The sequence below is a fragment of the Zonotrichia albicollis genome, chromosome 8 (assembly GCF_047830755.1).
Source record: "Zonotrichia albicollis isolate bZonAlb1 chromosome 8, bZonAlb1.hap1, whole genome shotgun sequence".
Taxonomy (NCBI): domain Eukaryota; kingdom Metazoa; phylum Chordata; class Aves; order Passeriformes; family Passerellidae; genus Zonotrichia; species Zonotrichia albicollis.
Window position 1 is genome coordinate 30,660,351 of NC_133826.1, and position 13,832 is coordinate 30,674,182.

The 13,832-nt window shown below is 49.4% G+C and overlaps 1 protein-coding gene across 10 annotated transcripts in view; it reads left to right on the forward strand.

The window, feature by feature from the left end:
- The window catches only part of PACS2 (phosphofurin acidic cluster sorting protein 2), a 77,516-nt gene that overhangs the window by 48,761 nt on the left and 14,923 nt on the right, over positions 1 to 13,832 (forward strand). For 6 of the 10 annotated variants that reach the window (XM_074546493.1, XM_074546496.1, XM_074546497.1 and 3 more), the window contains exons 16-20: positions 299 to 453; positions 3,623 to 3,733; positions 5,817 to 5,925; positions 7,707 to 7,739; positions 12,654 to 12,696. In XM_074546493.1, the coding sequence (XP_074402594.1) occupies positions 299 to 453; positions 3,623 to 3,733; positions 5,817 to 5,925; positions 7,707 to 7,739; positions 12,654 to 12,696 (451 nt within the window). The remainder of the gene's footprint in view (positions 1 to 298; positions 454 to 3,622; positions 3,734 to 5,816; positions 5,926 to 7,706; positions 7,740 to 12,653; positions 12,697 to 13,832) is intronic. The other 4 variants (XM_074546498.1, XM_074546502.1, XM_074546499.1 and 1 more) reach the window with 1 other exon arrangement.

A 13,832-nucleotide genomic window follows, 5' to 3' on the forward strand; every position in this document is an offset into this window, starting at 1 on the left:
GTGTTCTCTGACCCAGCAGTTAGTAGGTACATCCTAACCTAGATAGTTGAGCCCAGCCCTTTGGAATATCAAAATGTGCAAAAGAAGGAGCAGGGAGACCAATTAAGGAATTACTGAAGAATGTTGTATTTTATTAATAATGTTTGAAGCTGCTGAGAATCATTGCAGTATTGCCTTGTGTATTGAACAAACTCTCTTCTGCTATAATTGTTATTAACAATTTTTTGGGTTTTTTTTTTTTTTTTTGCTGCGTGGTTGAAGGCACAATTACAACTATGTTTCCTCTTTTTCTGTCTAGCTGTAACTGCAATTCACAGCCTCCGAACCCAATTAAAATTGCAGTGGCAGGAGCCCAGAATTACCTCAGTGCTGTGTTGAGGCTCTTTGTAGAGCAGCTGTCTCACAAAACCCCCGACTGGCTCGGCTACATGAAATTTCTGATCATCCCTCTAGGTAAATAAGGAATGGTGTTTCCTCCCAGGGAGGGGAATGGGTGAAATCTGCTGTGTTCCCTCAGGAGAAGCCTTTCTGGAGCTTTGGCTATGGGTTAAATGAGGCAAATTATTACATGATTGTGTAGTGCTGGTGTTCTTGCTCTTGTGGGAGTGAATTCCATCTTTAAGTTCCTGATCCAAAGTCTGCTTTTGTTTGAAGCAAGGGGTTAAATACTTCCCCCCATACAGGGAGACTCTTCTGCACAGAATTGTTCTGGAAACCCTTTTCCCTGGCTGAAATGTTAAATTCAGTGGGCACCACGTTTCCCAAAACAATAACTGTTCTGGCCTCCCTGGGCTTGACTCAGAAAATATTAAGAAGAGGGGTTGAAAATTTTTAAAAGGCTCTGAAACTGCTGAGAATTTGAATTATTCAAATTACGTGCATTTCTTGACCTTTACTTTTCATGCTGGTCTGCTCAGGTTTTTCCCTCACTTTATCTCTGCCCTTTCAGCAGCTCAGCAAGCCTGCCTGGGTGCAACATTCCCCAGCTTGGATTGCTTGTGGTGGGGAGGTAGAGTGCACTGATAGCAGCACCAGGGGCCTGGTGCAGTCAGGAATGGGGTGGTGGCAAGGCCTGGGAAGCAGGGGGGTCACTGGTGCAGTGGGCAGGGACATCTGGGCACTGCTGGTGTGCTCCAGGGCTTGGCTTGTGTGGACAGAGCATTTAAGTGATGCAAGAACACTTGAAAAGCACTTTTTGCCAGTATTTTTCTGAATCTTCTGGGTTTGAGGGCAGCTGATGGAAGTTCCTGTAAGAATCAAAAGCTGCTGCCCAGCACCATGAACACTGGGGTTAGGCTGTCCATTCAGTGGTGGCACTTGCAAAAGTTAAATAAAAAAGGCAGAGGAAAAGAAAGAACGGAATCCTTCTGTAAAAAAAGGCATTTAGTTTCCAAAATGGTTGGCAGGAAGAGAAGAGAGAGCCCTTTAGGGAGGAAGAACAAAAAAATATTAATGTCTGCAAGGTTAAATGTGCTTTGAATGAGAATCTGTGTTTGAGACTTTGCTGCTCACTTGCTGACTGTCTCCTGGCCTCAGAATAAGAGTTTTCTGTCCTGCAGTTTTTAATGATCTGAAAATACTCTCTTTGAAAGTGAAACACAAGATTTAACTAGTGTTTGGGTTTAGGTTGGTTTTTTAATCTTAAAACTTTGTTTTGTAATCAAAAAAGAAAAAAATGAACCAGACACTTTGATAATGAAATGCTTTAGAACTGTGGATTCTTTTTAGATTCTACTTTAAATATAGCAACTTCTCTAACAGGATCTTTTCCACAGAAGTCTGCAGTATTTCCTGATTGGATCAAGTGCTTATTTCTGACCAGCTCTCTGGCAGTTCATTAAAGTGATTGAGGAGCCACCTCTCATTTCTGACAATTGAAAAAGCAGCAAAGACAGAATGGTGACCATGCCATAAATGTCTTAAAGGAAAAGCCTCTCTGCTGCTTGCAATACCTTTGAAATGGGGTTGGTGGTGAGCTAGGGTTTCTCCATGGATGGTTTTACCTTCTGAGTCCACAGCTACACACTCCAGTGACAGAAGGGTCAGCCCTCAGTGGTTTATTAGCAATCAGAAATGCTCAGTGTCTGCAAACATATGAACTGGGAGATTCAGTCCTGCTCCATTCCACTGATTGCATGGCTGTAAGACTCCTCTGCTGCTTAAAATACTGTATCCTAGCTGAAAAGGGGAAAATCAAATGTTGTGGGGTTATTTTGGCTGTTTGGGGTATTTTAACATTTTATATAGCTCCCATGGGTAGGACTTCTTGGCAGCCTTGCTATGATTGCTTGTTTCCATGTGCAGAGTGTGGGAAAGCTTCTCCAGCCCAGGGTGCAGAGCTGTGCTGTGTGCCCTGCTCAAAACTCCCTGCAGGGGAAATGTGGGGTCCCAGCCTCTCCTGACCCAGAGGCACCTCCTGCTTTCACCTCTCCTTGAAGGCTGGAAATCAGCTTGGAAGCTTGGAGCACTGAGACAGGGAGTTTATTGTTTGGGTTTTTTTCCCACCAGAGCTTTCCTGGAGCATGGTGAGGGCAGTTCCACAACTGGGGTCATCTTGAAGGGATTTCTCAGGTTTCCAGTTAACTCAGCTGTCTGGAAGTGTGGCTTGATGGGCAAATTTGGTGTGCAGGAAGGAGGAAAATCATGTGATTAAGAGGAGTTCTGAGACTGCTTCATGGCTGAGTGTAAATGTTCAGGGCTGGTGCTGAGCCTGACTGCCAGGTTGGTTGGGCAGGGTGATCCTGGCACACCTTTTCTCCTGTGTTCAGAGACTGTGGAGGCAGTGGCTAGGGGGTGTTGTCTGTTTTGGGGACATAGATGGCCTTAAAGGAAGGTGGCTTAACATAATGTACCCTCCCAGGGCAGAGGTTGTCACTTGAACACCTTCCCTGTCCTGCTCAGTGTCAGTGTGCACTCAGATCTCCATGCAGGGCTGGAGGCTGGACACACCAAGCTTCTGCAGGAGACCTTTCCATGCTCATGGAGGAGCTGGGCCACGAGGCTCAGGCAGAGTGAGCAGGGACCTGCTGCACATGCCAGTGTTCACTGGGTCCTGTAATGCTGGGGCTCTGCTTTCTGCCTCAAATTGCAGCCCATTTATTGAGCTTTTAGCCCTTCTCCACAGATTAAACAAGCCTCCCTGGGTTGTTTTCCTGCCTGGGGGCAATTGCCTCTTCTCAGTGTTGCAGAACAGCTGTGGGGTACAAATGGAGCTTGGAGGAAGGGGTCTGGCCCCTCCTGGCTGTGGTGCAGCCTGTGGGCAGGAAGGGCTGTTTGGGAGAGCTGCTTGCAAAACTGAGAGACATGGAGAGCTGTAGAGCCTTTGTGTCTTCCAAATAATTTATTTCCTCAGCAGTTTCCCAGTCCTGTTTCCTTTGGCCTTTTAAAATTTAATTTGTTAGGGGGAAGGTTCAAGTGAAAGATAGCAGTATGTTGAAGCAGTCTGCACTGGGAAGTCTATTTGCATGCTCTTGTAGAGATAAACTGGACTAAATGACTTGGTTATTATTGAAGAAGTTTATTTCTGAGGTGTCTAGTGTGGTTTTGATTTTGGGGTTTAATTCCTTGCAGAACAAACCCAGTGCTGGAGAGCACAGCTGTGATGTTTTCCTTTCTTTCTTAGGCTCTCATCCAGTGGCCAAGTATCTGGGGTCTGTAGATTATAGATACAACAACTTCTTCCAAGATCTGGCCTGGAGAGATCTGTTCAACAAACTTGAAGCACAGACCACTGGTAAGACTCTGTGTCTGTCTGACCTGTGTGGGATGAAAAGCTCGAGTGAGTAATTTTAGCAGAGGTCAAGTAAATACAGGAGGAAGCAGACAAGTGGTTTTGTTCCTCTTTTCTTCTCACTCCACCACATTCCCATTTCAGATGCTGACCTTTCTAAGTCTTGCCCATGGTGGTTTGCAATCAGTTATTGGCTCCCAGAGGCATTAACTAGCTGCCTGTGAGTCATGCTGTTCTTACCTAGCTCTCAGCTTTGTTCTTTGATGTGGAGGTCTTGCTCCTAAGTTCAGTACATTGCTTTCCTTCAGGAACTGTGCAGCCTAAAACCTTTGGAAAACTGGAAGCTCTGGGAAGATTAACTTCTGTTAGTTGTGTGTGAGAAAGATCCTGTCAGCAGACTTGAGAACATTCTCATTAAAGAAGAATTTTGTTCTTCACCAGTGTGGTAACAAGTGGGAGCTGCCCTAGGTCAGACCAAGTTCCTGTTCTGATCGGAGTTTGTTCTAGGCCAGATTAAAACCTTACTTCAGTCAAAGTACTAATTTGTTTAAAATGTGAATGCTTACAATTTCTTCCTCCATTTCCTCAAGAATGGAAAGGAACAGGAGAAAGGAGGATTTGCCACATTAAGGGCTATGTGAAGCCTTGAGATTTGATGCTGTTGTGGGCAGCATTGCCCACACAGAAATTTCATTAGAAGGAAAAAGCTCTGAAGTTTGTGTAGCACCACGAGTGTTGCAATGTGGTTCTCCCTGCTGGAATTGCAGAGTTCCTGAGACTCCCAGGATGTCCAGGATGGGGACATGGCTGGACAAGGTCTGGGGCAGCCTGTTCTGAAGGTGAAGTCAGCCCTGTTTGGAGCAGGAGGCTGGACTAAAAATCTCCTAGTATGCTGTCCAAGCTACACTTTCCCTTAATCCTGAATTCAGGGAAGAACTGGTGTATGGAACTGGTTTCCTTTAATTACTTGGTGCACTTGAAAATGCAGAAAAATGTCAATACACACTTGATTTTTGTGTCTGAATTAGGAATACTTCATTACCTGTGGAAACCCAGAAAGAGCCATATCTGTTCATTAGTTGATTGCATGCTATAAGGAAAAGTCCACCTCATTTTTGTATAGTGCAGACTTTGTACATTCTGCATTTTTGTCTGTGTGGTGGCAGCTGCACAGGAACTCCATAATGGCACAAGAAGATTTGGCAGAGAACCATAACTCTTACCAGTTCACTGTTCAAATACAAAGAGTCTGGGTTAAAATGCCCATTTTAAAGTAAGGAAGTGCCTGTTGAAGGTCACTTGTGTTCCTGGGCTCTCACAGTTGAGGCTCTTTGGTAGAAACCAAAGTATGGAAGGCATTTAGGAAATGTCTTTGTGTCAACTTGAATGAACCACAGTCTCACAAAATCACAGGATCTTTGTGCTCTTCCTACCCTTGTGTGCCCCTCAGTCTTTTTGGCCAACTGAGCAGGGCCAGGAGTTCATCAGAAACTCAGGTAACTCAGTGCTGGTGTAAGAGCAGCTCACCTGGGAGACATGGCCAGGCACTTTCTCCAGCAGACACCTGCAGCCAAGACATGAAATATCTAAAGCTGACTCTGGGCAGGGACAAAGAAAAGCTTTTAACAAATCTAAAAGACCCCAGATTTGGTCAGAAATGCTGAGTACAGATTCAGCTTTACTGTGCTCTGGGGTAGGCAGAGCTTCTTGTGCTAGGTGTAGAGCTGGTGGGCACCACCAGCAGGTGGAGAACAGGGCTGGCATGGTCTGAGGGAGAAAAGGGCTGGCATGGTCTGAGGGAGAACAGGGCTGGCAGGGCTGAGGGAGAACAGGGCTGGCAGGGCTGAGGGAGGCCAGGGCTGGCAGGGCTGAGGGAGAACAGGGCTGGCAGGGCTGAGGGAAGCCAGGGCTGGCATGGTCTGAGGGAGGCCAGGGCTGGCAGGGCTGAGGGAGAACAGGGCTGGCATGGTCTGAGGGAGGCCAGGGCTGGCATGGTCTGAGGGAGAACAGGGCTGGCAGGGCTGAGAGAGGCCGGGGCTGGCATGGTGTGAGCAGTCATTGAATGCTTTTCCTGTGTTCTCTGCAGTTTCGGATGCGCCCGACGTCGTGTCCCGGATAACTCAGTACATAGCAGGGGCAAACTGTGCTCACCAGCTGCCCATTGCTGAAGCCATGCTGACCTACAAACAGAAGAGGTATGGCCCTTCCATCCTGCTGGCTCCCAGCACCAGCTGCTGCTTGAGAGCAAAGTGCTTTTCTCATGTTGTACCAGCAGTCTGAAAACCAAACAGCAAAGGCCTTGGGAGGCTGCACCCAGCAGTGTGTCCCACTCAGGGAATCTACAGCAGCAGGGTTGCTTTAAGTGCAGAGATTCTGTTTTTTCAAGATGTAAGAGGTTTGGGGAAGTGCAGGATGGGGATGGACAGGTTTTATGTGCTTAGGTTCCAGAGATGTCTCACCACAACGACCTTAGGTGTGTCAGACTGGACCTTGGCATTCTCCCACAGAGTATCTTCTGTGAGAGCTGACCTTTTTTACATTGGCATTTAGGGAACTAAGCCCCTTTCTTTTTGGAGTGTAAATAGCAGAGCTTCTTGCAGGAGAGACAAAATCCTTGTTGATTGGCAGTTGCAAGCTATCAGGACTCCTGCTGGGGAGGGCTGACATTCACCAGATTTCATTTCAGCTTCTCTTAAGGGATAAGTAGGCTGTAGGAGGGAGGATTGGAGACTTAAAACAAGATTCACGAGTAGGTAGGGCCTCCTGTGGCCAGGGTCCAGGAGGAAGAGTGAGTGTCACTGAAGGGTTGAGAAGCACTGTTATCAAGGGACAGAGAAGAATGATAGATTTGAACTCAGCTGATGTGAGTTTCCTCAGTTAGGGACGAGCAACTCCCTATGAGACGTGGATGTTGTTAATTTTTAATTGCTTCTGTTTGATTTTTCATTTTTGGTCCATTAACATCCCTTATTAGTGTCTCCTTTGCCTAAGAATTGGGAGACATTGAAAGTGTGCTTAGCATCACTCTTCCCCCTTCCTTTTTGAAAATTCTCATAGTATATTGCCTTTGCATTCCTGTGGAATTCCTGTCTGCTCTCACATTACTGTGCAGAAATGATACAGTGAAATTTCACCCATTCTACATGTTTTTCCTGTATTTCCAGACTGACTAGTCAAGTAAAAGACACTAGTCTAGTCTCTTCATGTATTTGTGGACTTCTGTTAAAGTTAACATGATAAAAAGGATGAAATTTAAAGAGCTACAGAGCACTTGAAGCTCTTGCCTTCAGTTTTGCATTTAGTTTTTGATGTGAGGGCTTACCTTGGTTACCAAGGGAGCTCAGACACCCCAGTGCAGTGGGAATCCCTTCTGAGGCTGCCTGGTTCTTCCTCTGCACCCTTCAGGTGCTGGGTTCTGCACTGCTTTCTTCTGCCCCCTCCATCCTGTTACAGCTTCATTTGTGCCATTACAACACATTTAAAGATTTTGAGATTCTAATGTGTCCAGAAGGTCAATTCAGCACTTTGCTGGAAAACAGCTGAAATGTATTTGAGCTGTATCCCTCCCAGCAGTGTGCAGGACTGCTTTACCAGGCTGGTCTGATCCATTTAGGTTCATAGTTTTCATTTAGGAGGTTACTGGGAAGAGAGATTGCTGAAACTCACAGTCAGACTCTGGCATAACCTGCAATCTCTCAGTATTTCTGTGTGTCTGCCTTAAAATAACTTCTGCTTTCAGGTCAGTGCCCTGTGAGCAAAGGACAGTCAGTCAGAGGCTCTCACTGGAGCATGGGCAGTGTCTCCTGTGTGCCTTCCTTTAGGAATGGGGGTCTCTGTCACTGGCAGCAATTTAGGAAGGGTATTGTTAAAAACAGCACAGAAATTGTGTCTCCATTAGCACTATCTAAACAAATGTATCACTTTGTTGTAAGTATAATAACACATTTATCTTTTTCTTTGGTTGCTTGCTGAAAAGGAAAAAGAGCTTTCATTTTGATTTTACCATAAGGTATCAGTTCCTTTTAGGTTCCCTCTCCCAGCTCCTCTCTCTTTTCCCAGTGAACTGGTGATTTGTGCCTTGTTTAACAGCTCCTGCAGGTCTGGGATGCACAGTTTGTGCTTTGGGTTGAATTCTGCTCACTGCTTTGAAACCATGGCATCTGCTGGCAGAATGCAGCATTGAAAGTGACTGCTGTGCCTTTGGACCACACATTTGGGCTCCCAGGATGTAGACTGAGTGGGAATGAAGGAGTTGGTCAGAGAGTAGCTTAGAGCAGTACAGCATGGAGAATGTGGAGGTTTTTCCTTGCCTTTTCCCTTAGCCATCAGAAGACAGCATAGCTCCAGAAGGATCAGGATTGAGAAAAGGCTTTTCAGTTCCCATCTGTTGGAGCTGGAGTGCTGTAGGTGGCACTCAGTGGCTCAGGGTGGGGATCAGCTGTGCAGTGTCCAAGTGCACACCAGCAAATCTCCTCCCTGTAATCAAAAATTTGAGGACTGGTCTCTTACTGGCAGAGAACCCCAAACATATGGGACTTCTCTGAGCTTAAGAAAGAGAAGACAGATGTGTGCTGGCAGTGGAGCTGTGCTCTCTGAGCTGCCTCCAAACCCCCCATGCTCTGCAGGGTCCCCTGCTTTGAATCATATGATTATTGGGCATTTTTTAGTTTGTACTCAGCACACAAAGTTACTGCAACTCCCTCCCCCTTGAGGCCAGAGGTGAATGGCTTCTCCAAGGCCAGCTTTCAAGGCAGTGGTCCAGGTAGAAACAAGCAGCACTACCTACAAATTCATTGCAAAAGAATTCTCCCAGAATCCTGGCATTTGCTCTGTTAAACAAGTCCTAGTGGTGCAAGGAAAGCCCAGCCAGTCTCTAGGATGTAGCTGTATGTGATGAGCTGCTTCACAACTCTCTTGCCAGCTGTCCCTGTTCTGACCCCGCTCTCTCCCCGTGCCCTTGTTCTGTTTGTCATGGCAAAGGTTGGCGCATGAACTGCCTGTGACGGACTGCAATGGTGCCAAAGCTTTGTCCTGGTCTTCTGCAGCACCTGCTGACCTTACCTGAAAGCACAGGGGCTGGCTGGGAGGAGGGGGGCTCACGAAGGAAATGAAGTGCCATTGCAGCTCCTCTGAGTTACACTGGGTGACTGACTGTGTCTGTGAGCTCTGGGAGAAGCCCTGGTTGCTGAATTCTGAAGGAGCAGTGCAATCCAGGCAGCACCTGGGCAGCTGAGACCCTGGGGATGGGGTGGGCCTCTCACCACGAGGGGCATGTCACTGATGTGTCTCTGCATTGCTTTCCTGAAAGAAACCCTGTGGTGTCTGAGGCCTGAGAGTCAGCTCTCACAATTCCCAGTGCAGCTGGATTGCTGGGCTGGTGTCACCCACTGTAATTCAGTGCCCAGCACAGCTCATGCCCTGTGGCTTCTGGACAGCCCTTGCATGGATCTGGGGAGCAGCCTGGCTGTTGGAAATGGAAGCATTGCTCACTTGTCAGGGCAAGGGCTGGATCACTGCCTGCCTGGTTATGTGTTTACCAAAAGCTTTTGGGAGCACTTCCCAGCTCTTGCTCCCAGTTCCCTTGGATTGGAGGGCTCCTGGGCAGTAGGGAGCACAGATTACACTGATCCTGCCTGCTGTGTGTCTCAGAGGCTCTGCAGGGCAGTGGCTGAGCAGTCCAGGTCATTGCTCTGAGTGCTTCTCCTCAAACACACCCTGCAGCAGCTGCTGGACCTGAATCTGGCTGGCCAAGAGGGGCCTGGTCCCTCCTCCGGCTCAGCAGAGCTCATCTTACCTGCTGGTTACTGCAGGAAACTCCTCGGGCAGCTGCTGGAAATGCAACAGGAGTGCAGCAGAGGAGAGTCAAGGCTCGAGAAATGATGGATGTCCTGTTGGTTATGTCCAGCCCACCACAGGAAAGTGAAGATGCTGGAAAGGAGGTTTTTGGGAAGGCTGAGAGGAGACTCATGTGATGTGTCATGAGGACCTGGCGTTGCTTTGTCCCTTGTTTGGTTTGGCCCTGGTGGAAGCAGGACAGTGTTAGCCAGCAGGCAGCTGGAGTTGCTCAGTGGGCAGGACAGATTCCATTTCATAGGTGAGTGGTGGCCTGAAATGGCCCAGAGGCCTGACAGTCCTTCAGTGACAGAAGTCCTCTCTTTTCTGTTGCCTCCTTCAAGACTTCACTGGAATAAAGGTGGTGCCTGAGACCCTCCTGGTCACATCACTTATTGTTAAAAATCACAAACTTGGGCCACGTCTGGCTTTAAATTACAGCTGAGGTACCAGGGCCTTCAGAAGCCTTGTGGGTAAAAAAAAGAAAAAAAAAAGCCTTGGGCATGTGGAGTTAACCCTCTGCAGCCTGGGACTCTGTGCAGCTGAGGTAATGAGGGGAAGCTCCCTTTCCAGAGTTGGGAGATATTTTAGTTGCAGGGCTGTGATAGGAGGAAGAATCAAAGCAGCTGTTACCGAGGTGAAAGGATTCTGAATTCATGTTTTGGGATCTTGAGATCCTGAAAAACAAAAATTGGGAAGAGCATGAAGGAAGAAATGAAGAACAAGCATGGTCATCTCATCTTTTCTCTCATCTACAAGAAGAGCATCTGTTTTGATAAGCTGCATTTCCAGAGACTCATGTGCAAGAGCAGAGTTCCCAGGAGGATGTGTGACAGGACTAGGCTGGCTGAGCTGAAATCCAGCTGGATTGCTTCAGGAGCAGCCTGTGCATCACTGTGGGCCCTGATAAATGGGGGCTGAAGCAAATGATGTATTTCAGAGTTGGCCCTGAGCTCTCTGCAGTGGGAATCAGAGCTCTCAGGGGAACGAGAATGAGTTTTCTGCTGGAACTGGACATGGTTGGTTTGTTCAGAGCTCAGAGCAAAGCCATCAGTAGCTAAGAGATGACTGTGTGGCTGTGGTGCTTCCCTCTTGGTGAGTGGGACTCACTTTCTGCCAGCCTCCAAACCCAGGGAGCTGAAGGAAAAAGAAGAGAGCTGAGCCTCTGTTCTGTGCCTCTCCCAACAGCTCTGTGGTTTTCTCCTTTCCCTTTGCAAACCTGGAGCTGTTTGTAGATGTGTTTGCAAAGATGGGACCTTCCTGCCTTCCAGCATGGAATCAGGGACTTGGTCACTTTGTCCTGTGCTTGAGGAGAGCAGCGAGGGTGCAGTGCCTGAGGGTGTGAAGGGAGCAATGGCCCTGGCTTTTTCTTAAAGATGGATCAGCAGAGCTGAGCCAAAGCAAGAGGCTATTTGCAAAGTCGTGCTCTGCTTTAGACCAGAGGGAGCTCTGGCTGAGTCATGTTCACTGCAGTTTTATGGCATCCTTTCCTTGGGGCTTAGAGGAAAGTGTCCAACCTGTGCTGATCACACAGGTTAATAACCTTTGTGCATTTGGTGCATTTCTGATCCGTGCTGGAAACAGCACAGAAAGACCTGCAGTATTTATGCTACGCCCGGCTAAACTCTGGATGAAAGCAATGCTGGATGGATTTTTCTAAGCACTGGGGGATGCACAGGAAGAGAAACATGAGAAGTCTGTGTTTGTCTGCTTCCTACCTGTTTCCTGTGCTCAGTCACTGAGAAATGTGTGTCTTGCCTGTGCAGTCACTTCCCTCTGCTGAGCTCTAGCTCCTCCAAACATGTGGATGTGCTCCTGTGGTCTTCTGCTCACCCTGTGGGTCCATCTCTGACCTCTGTTGCCACTGAAGAGAGCAATGGCTCTGCAGGCCCTTCTGGCCTGCCTTCCTCCTCATCCATCTCTTCCTCCTCTTGTCTTTGCCCCCTAATTCCTGCTGGGTTTGACTGTGGCCTCATTGCCCCTCTCCACCCTCATCTTCCTGGCGGGGCCCAAAGCAGAGGGGCTCTCCAGATGTGTGTGGCGTTGTCTCCAGCTGTTTCTGGGGCTGGTGTGCCCTTGGCTGGGCTGGGCCTGGCTGTGGCTGCGTGCCCGGTGCTGGGGCTGTGCCTGTGGAAGCTGCCGGCAGCAGGGAGGCCATGAGGGCGCGGCCATGAGGGCGCGGCCATGAGGGCGCGGCCATGAGGGCGCGGCCATGAGGGCGCGGCCATGAGGGCGCGGCCATGAGGGCGCGGCCATGAGGGCGCGGCCATGAGGGCGCGGCCATGAGGGCGCGGCCATGAGGGCGCGGCCATGAGGGCGCGGCCATGAGGTGCTGCGGCAATAATGGCTGGTCCCGGCTTGTAACGCGGCAGGGCCACGATTCGGGGGCGTGCCGGCCGTGGCACCCGGCTCCAAGAGGAAATGTGCCGGCCGTGGCACCCGGCTCCATGGGAGATGTGCCGGCCGCGGCACCCGGCTCCAAGGGGATGTGCCGACTGTAGCACATGGCTCCATGGGAGATGTGTCCCATAGGAGACGTGCCGGCCGTGGCACCCGGCTCCAAGGAGGGACGTGCCGGCCGTGGCACCCGGCTCCAAGGAGGGACGTGCCGGCCGTGGCACCCGGCTCCAAGGGAGACGTGCCGGCCGTGGCACCCGGCTCCATGGGAGATGTGCCAGTGTACCCGGCTCCAAGGGGGTACACGGTGAGGCCGTGCGGGCACAGCGCCCCAGGCTCCAGGCAGTAACACCCAGCGCTGTGTGTTGTGGTGGCACAGATCCGTTTCCTCGCAGCTGGAGGCCGTGTGTCTGTGGTGACTGCCATGCCATCCAAGCATGTTTCTCTGTGGAGCGTGAAGGAGGGAGGAAGAGCCTTTCTGCCGCAGGCTGTGCTGCCCCGTAGGCTGTGCTCCCCCCTAGGCCGTGCTCCTGCCGCCCCTGCAGGCTCCCGGTGCTGGCAGGGGCCTCGAGAGGAGGCTGGACTGGCGCTTGCATCCTGTCCGTCCCTGCTGCATGCTGGAATGCCACCTATGCAGTGAGTATGGCGCGGGGTGGAGGCGAGCTGCTAACAACTTTCTTCTCTTTGCCTTTAGCCCCGACGAAGAATCTTCGCAGAAGTTCATTCCTTTTGTCGGGGTGAGTGTTGTCGTGGTGATGCTGCCTCAAGCAAGCTGGGATATGTTTTCAGGTGTTAACCCAAACTTACCAGGTTTCTGGAGTGGAGCAGAAGCCATTGGGTGCTCTAAGGCAAATGATCAGCGTGAAAATCTGTCTCATGTTTGGATGCAGCTGCCTGATATTTAAGCAAACCTCTAAGACACTTCAGCAAACCACAGGGTGTATTTTACGTCTCAGACAGGAATGTGATGTGTCCCTGGAAACCTGATCATAGGGATGCTGTGCCTAGCATTGCCTTGGTTGATGGCTTTGGCCAAATTTGCTGTTGCACTGTGATTTCTCTGCATGCTTGTCACTGATGGTCTCCCATCCTCTTAGCATCCCATCTGTTCCTGGGAAGTTAAGAGTACATCCTGGCAGGAAGGCAATTTATACCCCTGTTATTTATTTGGGATAGTCCCTCGTTTTTCCCCCTGTCCTTAAGTGTTCCCATCTGAGGTGCAGAGTGTCTGGACAGGGCCATGTTTGTTCTTCTGCATTTTGTGCACTGTGTGCTCTTTGCCTTTTCTAGCTCCCCTCCCCTTATTTGATCATGCTCTTCAATGCATTAAGTTTTAGGTGTAAAGTCATTGACCTGCAGCTAGAAGAAATCCCTTGGCTGCTCTTCGGCTCTGGGATCTCCTCTTCCCAGTTCCTGCTGCTGCCTTGCCCGCTGGCCTTGCTGTGCCTGCTTGGTGTGACCCTGACACGTCCCCTCTGTGTCCCCTTTGTGTCCCTCAGTGCATCAGAGCTCCTCTGAAATCCCTAGGCATTTAAAGAGCTTAGCCTCTCTTGCCCTCAGGCTGACCCTGCTTTCACTCTGTGTCTCCTCATAGTGAGAGTGTCTTTCTGCAGTATTCCTGAGATGACAATCTGCTTTTGTTTGTTGATGGGGAGAGGCCTTCTGCAAAGGCAGAGTGACACATCTCCCCAGTTTGTGCCCTGCTGATGAGCTTTGCTGGCAACTTGTATGTCCCATGAACTGCAATTTCTACTGATGGACTGCTCTTACAAAACAGCTGTTTCACCTTTCCCACTAACATGGAAAGCCTAGAGGACTTGGAACATCCCAGACTGTTGTTGGGCTCTGCAAGCTTTTTTTTCAGGACTGATTT